General features: G+C 42.0%; 1 protein-coding gene across 1 annotated transcript; it reads left to right on the top strand.

Moving 5' to 3' along the window:
- Positions 1-837: 837 nt before the first annotated feature.
- LOC310813585 (gamma-crystallin B-like) lies at positions 838-9,386 on the top strand (the record flags this gene model as incomplete). The annotated part of the gene is made up of 3 exons (XM_083682645.1): positions 838-846; positions 1,202-1,444; positions 9,114-9,386. The coding sequence occupies 3 exons, from the start codon at positions 838-840 to the stop codon at positions 9,384-9,386; spliced, it is 525 nt and encodes a 174-aa protein (XP_083538771.1).
- Between the last annotated feature and the right edge of the window lie 417 nt (positions 9,387-9,803).

Below are 9,803 nucleotides of genomic sequence, written 5' to 3'. Positions count from 1 at the left end.
CAGGCCATCTAATGGTGCACTAGAATATCAATCTGTTCTAGAATTCAATCACAAAGCCCCTAAACTCACCCAAGACCACCCTGTTCTGACATCATACTCAATGGAGCTCCAAACATGCTTTCAATGTCTTGACATACAGCATACTATAGCCCAATCAAAGACTACATTTTGGTTGAAGGATTGAGAAAGAAGGGTGACACCTTAGACCTGAGAAAACATACATGTTGTGGTCCACATTGTGACCATGTGTGATCAATGGTTTAACACAGGTTTGTTTACAAAGCATTGCTATGCTTCAAGCCCATCTGAGCCTTGCTAAATCAAGAGCAGATCGGAAGGTCATCGACAACATAAATAACAACTTTCGTGGTAAGCGTTCGGTCATCTACGACTCAAGACTCTTGCACAAACAAGATAAAGGCTTGCACTGCCCCATACCATGAAGATGGTACGCTGTATCTCAATCCTGAACAATCATACACAAGGCCAAATTATGTCACTGAAAATGTTATTTTTGTTCCCACACCCAACACGCCAATAGAAACAAATAAAGATTCCTTGATTGCAGACTGCTTGAATGAAAATATTGCATATAGGGGGCATATGGCTGTGTGAGTTGGCCTTTATAACTTTCGCATTACAGTTCTGGCAATTCTTTGATACAGAGCCATTACATTGGGACAAAGGGAAATCAAACTTGAACAAACCATTTTGCTGATATGCAAATCAGGCTAATTTAGTTAACAAAAGCTTTCCCACGTCGGCACATTCTGCATTTCGATATAAACCTCCGCAGGGCTGCAGCTGAGTGGGAGGTGAGCAATAACATTTAAAAAAATGGGGAAGGTAAGAAGGAATCTTATTGAACAGATAATTCATAAAAGTCTTTAAACCTTTATGAGAAGCTATGCTTGGCAGAAATTCATATTCATACTAAATAGTTTGACTCTAATGACAACTTGTGAACTCAGCAATTAAGTTTGATTTTGGGTATTTGATATAATTGAGAAAAATAAATCTACTTTTGCTAAATAAATTGATAGATCTTGCTGATGCCAGTTGGTGACTATTGTGCATTTTGTGTATTACAGCATGGCCAGAGCAGCTGATCTTTCAGATTTCTCATTTGGGAAGAGGTACAGTATTAGCAGAATGGCTCGTAGCTTACCAGGAATCTCTCTGTTTCTCTCTCTCTTTCCAGATTACATTCTTTGAGGATAAGAATTTCCAAGGTCGTAGTTATGAGTGCAGTAGCGACTGCCCAGACCTGCACTCCTACTTCAGCCGCTGCAACTCCATCAGGGTGGAGAGTGGTTGCTGGGTGCTGTACGAGCGCCCCAACTACACAGGCTACCAGTATATCCTGACCCCCGGGGAGTACCCTGACCACCAGCAGTGGATGGGCTTCAACGACAGCATCAAATCTTGTCGCTCTATCAAAAACGTAAGACTTCCAATAGTACAGTATAAACCCCTATCTCGTGCAATAACAGAAATCATCACGTTTGATGATTAATGAGTGCTGGTGGACGTTGGCTTTTAGTTATTAAACGTTGCCTTGAAGCAACGAGTATATATATGCTCAACATCTCCAGGAAACCATTTTGCTGCTTTGCATTTTTTCCCCCCACAATTTTCCCCCCAGCCTTAAGCCTTTCTCGATCTTAGATTTTCTTTTTATTAGATCAAAGAGACATCATTAATTATATCATTTATTTGATCGCTGTATGTTTCAAATTTGGCAATTAGGATGTTAAAAAGTGTCTGAGCAGATTTGGATGCAGGGCAGTGCCCAGCTGCAGTGGAATGCCAGAGGGTGCACCAACCAGGCAGTAATCAGCCAAAAGCCAACAGACAATAAGAGGAGATAAAAGGCTCATGCTTTGGCAGCAGTTGGCCTCACATCCGTGCCCATGCACATTACTTGTTGAAGGAAACCAGGAAAACAGCCAAGAAACTCATTTAAAGAGGCATCCCAAAGGTCTCATTATGTTTTGGGGCACACAAGCTAAATGACATCTCAATGTATTAATATCATGTGATTAATGAGGGTTATTGAGTGTAATGTGTGTTTTGTTTAAAAGGTCTATGGAAATTCCTGGAAGATCAGATTTTATGACAGGCCAGATTTCGGAGGCCAGATGGCAGAATGGAGTGAGGACTGCCCATCGGTCAATGAAGCCTTAAAGTTCCGCGAGTTCCATTCCTGCATGGTGATAGACGGTGCCTGGGCCTTTTACGAGCAGCCCAACTTCAGGGGCCGCCAGTACTTCCTGGAGCGCGGCGAGTATCGTAACTACACAGACTGGGGCGCCACCTCCCCCGCCGTGGGTTCCTTCCGCAGGATCACAGAGTTCTAGAGCCCCACGACCCCCTTCCCTAAAGACCCTCTGCCGTTTCCTTCTGACACCCACCTATGTGTGTGAGCGTTGGAGTCCAACAAATAAAACCCTGTCTGATCCGCACATATGCTGTTGTCATTATTACTCTGCCGTTGGAATCATTACAAGATACAGATGTCTTCACATTACAAGATACAGATGTCTTCACATTACAAGATACAGATGTCTTCACATTACAAGACACAGATGTGTTCACATTACAAGGTACAGATGTCTTCACATTACAAGTTACAGATGTCTTCACATTACAAGACACAGATGTCTTCACATTACAAGACACAGATGTCTTCAAATAAATCAACACAAGCAGACCCATGCAGCTTTGTCTTCAGTTATCTCTGCCAGCATGCCACGAACTGTACTGGAATATGCTAGCATAGAATACTTAATTATCTTCAAAGGAGAAGCAGGTTGCATAAACAAAATTACTGTAGGCCTACAGGTCATGTAGAACCAAACACACAGGGTCAAAGTAGACACAAACAGACAAAGTAGATAAAATACAGGTGCAGTAGCCAAATGAGTTAAGACCCTGAAACCCTATACTGCAGTTCAAGAAGTAGACACACACCTCATTGCAATTCATCTGATTTAATCATAGGGTATGAATACAATCCCATCTCTATGTACTGTAAACAATACTCCTACTCAGTTACAGTAGGATTCAAGCTGAATGTTTTCAGTAAAGGAGTGTTGCAGATGACCATGGAAATTCACAATGGGCTGTGAATAAATTCAGGCCTTATAGGTTCAACTCTGGGATGTATACAGTACAGTACAATCGCTGCACACAACATAACCCTGACAGAATAGGATTAAAAAGGAAAACAAGGAACTGTTAACCTGCACTGATGCATACAGAACGATGTATCACAGCTTTAACACTGGTCTATCCAGGATGTTTACTGTTACTAGTTTACTGTTGTGACAGTGATACACAATCACTATACAGTCCTGGCTGTGAAAAAGTAAAGAATGTTACTTCTTGTTATGCCTACAAGATAAATGTGACCAACTCTTTCTCAGGGTGATGCTACTTTACAGTGCCGTACTGCACCAAGCACCAAGTTCAGAAGCAATTTTCTCACATGAACTCATGCAATGAAATACAATACATCTCTGAAATATGCCCCTGATGATGCAATTATGGTACATCATTTGTGAATTTGTTTCGATAGTATAGACAGACTGTTTAGTATAGACAGACATAGGAAACTGGGCCAATAACCAAATACAGTAAATGATGCCTATTCATACCCAGATTAGGTAAGATACTGCTGTAGGCTATCCCTGTACAAGTAATACAAGCAATGCCAGAAATGGCAGCCTCCAATACAGTTTCTCACACAGAGAGTACACTCTATGTCATCATTTCCTGTAGAAGTAGGACAACTCATATAGATAATGGTAATTCTGAAGGCTGTGAATGGAAACGTATTGGACATCTTGTCCTCAGATGAATATCTTTCAAAATTCCACAGTGAATATGTGTCATATTGATGTTGACAATCAAAGTCAAAGTCAAAGTCAAAGTGGCTTTATTGTCAATTCTTCACGTCAAGACATACAAAGGAATCGAGAGGACGTTTCTCACTCTCCCACGGTGAGAAAGATAAAGTGCACAGGCACAACAGATAAGACAAGACATACTAAAAGTGAAACATTCAATGACAGACAATAAAATAATTTAAACAGTGCAAAAAGAACAGTCAGTAAAGACAGTTAATACAGTAAATAGCAAATGCTGGTAATACTAATAGTGCAATAGATCGGTAGATTGTCCAGAGTAGTGTTTTTAGGGGGGGGGGGGAGAGAATTTAGCTTCCTAACAGCTTGGGGTATGAAGCTTGTCATGAGTCTGGTGGTGTGGGCACGGAGGCTCCTATACCTTCTTCCAGAAGGAAGGAGGCTGAACAGTCTGTGTGCGGGGTGGCTTGCGTCGCTCACAATCGAGGTAGCGTTTCGGGTGAGGCGGGTGGAGTAGGTGTCTTGCAGGGAAGGGAGTGGGGCACCAATGATCTTACCAGCTGTGTTCACTATGCGTTGCAGTGCTTTCCTGCTGTGTTCGGTGCAGCTACCGCCCCACACAGTGATGCAGCTGAACAGGATGCTTTCAATGGTGCCCCGGTAGAATGTTGTCAGGATTGGTGTGGGAGCTTTCGCTCGCTTCAGCTTGCGGAGGAAGTAGAGGCGCCGCTAGGCTGTCTTCGCCAGTGATGCAGTGTTGGTGGTCCAGGAGAGGTCCTCGCTGATGTGCACTCTCTCCACAGCAGCACCATCGATGGTCAGTGGTGGGTGTTCGGTGTGGCCTCTCTGGAAGTCGACTACAATCTCCTTGGTTTTGCTGACATTCAGCAGGAGGTTGTTGTCTCTGCACCACGTGGTCAGAAGGTTGACCTCCTTCCTGTAGTGGGTCTCGTCGTTCTTGGAGATGAGACCCACCAGAGTTGTGTCGTCCGCAAACTTCACCATGTGATTGGTGCTGTAGGTTGGTGTCAGCAGGGTCGTGAGTCAGCAGGGTGAAGAGCAGGGGACTGAGCACACAGCCTTGGGGGGCCCCTGTGCTGAGTGTGATGCTGCTCGAGGTGTTGTTGCCGACTCGTACTGCTTGTGGTCTCTCACTGAGGAAGTCCAGCAGCCAGTTGCAGAGGGAGGTGTTGAGCCCCAGCTGGTCCAGTTTACAGATCAGTTGTTGTGGGATTATGGTGTTAAATGCTGAACTAAAGTCTATGAAAAGCATTCTCACATATGAGTCTGCTTTTTCCAGGTGGGTGAGGGCTGGGTGGAGAGCAGAGCAGATTGCGTCCTCTGTGGAACGTTTTGCTCGGTATGCAAACTGAAAGGGGTCCAAGGTGGGGGGGAGGATGGACTTGATGTGGGACATGACTAGCCGTTCAAAGCTCTTCATGATGATGGGGGTCAGTGCTACAGGGCGATAGTCGTTGAAGCAGGATGGAACGGATTTCTTTGGCACAGGTATGATGATGGAGGTCTTGAAATGTGATGGAACAGCAGCTTGAATCAAAGAAGTGTTAAAGATGTCCGTGAAGACATCCTTTAGCTCCTCTGCGCAGTCCCTCAGCACACGGCCTGGAATGTTGTCTGGGCCTGTTGCTTTGCGGGGGTTGATGGTAGAGAGTGCCCTCTTCACACTGGCAGCAGACAGGCACAGAACCTGATCGTGGGGGGGGGGGGTGGAGTACAATAGCTGAGGGTGTACTGTTTTTATGTAGTGAGGGTTTGAGGAGGGTAGATTACATCATTTTCTGTAGAAGTAGGACAACTCATATAGAACTGGTAAAACTGAAGCCTATGAATGGAAGCACATTGTATCATTTGCTGCAGTAGGACAATTCAGACTATGAATGGAGGGCTATGAATGGAAGCATACCAGCATCTATCGATCAATGTCTTTTAAAATTCCACAGTGAATGTGTCATATTGATGTTGACAAAAGGGAAGGGTGTATATTTTGACGTAGTGGAGGTCTGAGGAGTGTATATTTCATCATTTCCTTTAGAAGTAGGACAACTCAATAGAGTAGTGAGGAGCTCACCTACTTCCTGGGTCCATAATTCCTTATGCATCTCGCCATAGGCATTGTATGAGTGGCGATTTGTACACTTTCAACCCCCCTCACAAAGTTGAACATACCCATTCAACAACTTCCAAGATTAATCACTCATTTGTAATGACCTGTATTCTTGAAGAGCAACCATTGTGACTTTTAAAATGGTAATATTACGAGACCTTGTTCGAAGTGAGTTCTATATTTTTGTTTTCAGTTAGCACATTTTGAAGGTACTGGCTAGATTAACAATCTGTGAAATTCCTGGAAGCCTTCACTGAACACTCTATTTATAATAATGATTCAGATGGAGAAAATGAATGTGGAACATTGGTGTGGACCCAGAAGTGACATCACTCCTCTGTACTCTAGAACTGTCATTCTGTAGCCTATGAATGGAAGCATACAGTACTATGCTTCCATTCATAGACCTCCGGTCTCTGGATAAATATAATTGAAATTCTACAATGAATATGGGTCATATTGATATTGACAATAGAGGAGGGTGCATATTTTGATGAAGACTATGAATGGAGGGCTATGAATGGAAGCATACCAGCATCTTCAGATCAATACCTTTAAAATTCGACAGTGAATATGTGTCATATTGATATTGACAATAGAGGAGAGTGTATATTTTGATGTAGTAATGGTTTAAGGAAGGTATATAAGCTATCCCTGTCCAAGTAATGGTAGCCAGAAATGGCAGTTTCTTTGGTTCAATACCATTTCTCACGCAGAGAGTACACTATATGTCATCATTTCCTGTAGAAGTAGGACAACTCTGAAGGCTACGAATCGAAGCATATTAGATCTCTGCTCTCCGGATCAATATCTTTGAAATTCCACAGTGAATATGGGTCATATTGATGTTGACAATAGACAGGGGTGTATATTTTGATGTAGTGAGGGTTTAAGAAGGGTAAATGTCATAATTTGTCATAATTTCTTGTAGAAGTAGGACAACTTAAAAAAGAACTGAAGCGAAAAAACTACTTTTTAAAAAAGTTGAAAATGGTCTATGTGGCATCGGTAGTAGTCATTTACATTAATTCTAGCCCCAAAATTGACTTAAACGTTTATAGACGATAACTTTGGACATAAACCCAGTATATTCATTTTCACTGTAAATCGAGTCAGTGCGAGAACAGACTGTGATTTGCGGAGATTTATGACACATCTCTTTTCTGTGACAAATTAAAGGTAGGTGAATTGATATAAATTATGGAAGTGAATTGAATTCCAATTCAGTCAGTGAAAAAATGGCATTCATTTATGTCTTTTCAATATATTGAAAATCTGGGTATACTGTATCTTCCTGTAGTCAGCAACTCAACTGTGTGTGCTCCTACAGTCTACTGTAAATTGAAAATAAAAAGCTTTCTGAATTGATGGAATTGAAAAGGAATTCACCCCAACCCTGCCACACTCGCGTAACTAGTAACCATATCTGAGGATTTCAGTTTGCTCCCCAAGCTAAAGACCAGGCTTTAGCTCAGCAGGCTAACATTATTAGGGTATAGACAACACTGGGGTGGAACCCAGTTAAATTATAACTTTGCTTAATTTATTACAATGTAACAGTTTAAGTGTTAACTATTGATATCATACTACGATGCAAATACAATACAAAACAACACAATGGAAAATACAATACAATGCAAATACAATACAATACACAACAGTTTTCTAGCACTTTTCCTGTCTTTTCAGGCACAATCTGGGATTCGTTTTTCAGCAATACAATGTCACTTGTTTTGGTATACAGCTGAGGGATGGGGCTAGGGAAAGGTAACCCCTTCATAGATAGCTCTCTAGATGCAAGGACTGACAGTTCATGACGTTGGTATGATATTTAAACATAATTTCAGCTATACATTGTGTGTTTACGTTTTTTGTGTTTGTAAACAATGGAGTAATAAAGCCTTACATTTAGCAAGAATCAATGGGTATATACTTTATCGTTATTTAAATGACCGTAAACTGTAATCTAGAAAAGACTGACGTTCATTCAGATAGGGATACTGTGACAGAAATATTGGTTGTAAGTTAATGAGTCTGTAGCACATGAAAAGCCTGTTATCACATTGTTTCAATACTTATAATATATGTTTGATGTATTACATTTATAATTTATTTTCTATGATTAATGTTTGCCTCCAGCTGACCTACTGCTGCACTAGTTTGGATACAACATCCACTGAGGTTTGGATACTTGGCACTTTCCACCTGCCATTGTCTATGGATCGGTGATTCAGTGCTTTAGAACAATGGGTTGAATCTAGATAAAAATTTGAATAGCTGATTGAAATATCTGATTCATTTTATGCTAACCATGTGGCCAGTGTTATTGTCCCTACCATGTATAAAGAGTATACTTCCAGGGCCTCAGCTTTAGTGCTGGTGTCACTGTGCCTGGTGTTGAACTGAACTCAGAGATGGAGAAGGTGAGCTGGTGTTTGAGTGAGGCGGGTGATTTCTGCCCCGGCTGGCTGAACATTCCAGCTGTGCTGTTGCTATTGTCAACAACAGCACTGCTGGAATGCACTTTTAACCAATCAGATTGCTTGGCCGGATCTATCTGTTTGATAATGAACAACTGTACATGAATGGAACACACAAATAATCATCAACTGTCTCTTCCCTATGCTGTAGATTACGTTCTACGAGGACAGGAACTTCCAGGGGCGGTCCTATGACTGCAAGGGGGACTCTGCTGATCTGCACAGCTTCATCAGCCGATGCAACTCTTGCAAGGTGGAGGGTGGCTGGTGGGTCCTGTACGAACGTCCCACCTACATGGGGTACCAGTACATCATCGGCCCAGGGGAGTACCCAGACTACCAACGCTGGATGGGCTTCAATGACTGTGTCAGATCCTGTCGGGTCATCAGAAATGTAGGTCTTGTAGAGAGATCTAACAGGAGATTGAATGGTAAAGGCAGAGGCTTGGATATATAGTACATGTAAAATGTGTTTTATCTTACAAAGAGGGTATAACAACAAGACCTCCTATATAAACAGAGTAAAAGGATGACCCTTCATTGATAATGTTGTTTGTAATCCATGCACACATTCCAGAGTCGAATAATAAACCCTCAATGATAATTACACAAGTTCTTGTGTGTGTGATCTTGTTTCAGGCCAGCGGCCCCTATAAGATGAGGCTGTACGAGAGGCCCAACTTCGACGGCCAGTCTCTGGAGGTGACTGAGAACATGGCCTCACTTCAGGAGCGCTGGCACAGCCATGAGGTCCAATCGTGCAAGGTGGTAGAGGGCTCCTGGGTGTTCTTCGAGCACCCCAACTTCCGCGGCCGCCAGTACCTTCTGGAGAGGGGAGAGTTCCGTCGCTACACTGAGTGGGGAGCTCTGCATGCCACTGTGGGTTCCATCAGACGCATCATGGAATTCTAAACTACTACGGAATGCTAGCTGCATTCCTTTGGTGTGATGCATTCCAATAAACTTGTTTGGTGATAAACATCACAAAGTTTGGGTCTTATTTACAGTATATCAGTATGTATGGAGGAGGTTATACAGCAGTTACTCAGGAGTTTGGCACTTGTTACTATATATCTTAAAACAATAACATAACACAAACACACAACTTGTAGTATAATGCAGTCTAAATGAAGATACCTGTAAGAATATAGTCAGAGGCTATACTGTATGGTCCCCTTATAATGTCTTATGATCATGCCATAATGACAAGTTATCAGCAGCCATTTTGAGTCAGTTAAAAATGGTCACATAGAAAAACTAAATTATAATAATATTTAACTACATGATGATGATAATAATAATAATAATAATAACAACAATAATAATTAA

Source organism: Argentina silus (genome assembly GCF_951799395.1).
Source record: "Argentina silus genome assembly, chromosome: 12".
In the NCBI taxonomy this organism is placed as follows: Eukaryota; Metazoa; Chordata; class Actinopteri; order Argentiniformes; family Argentinidae; genus Argentina; species Argentina silus.
The sequence above is the reverse complement of the archived record's forward strand: the minus strand, read 5'-3'. Positions and strand labels throughout refer to the sequence as shown.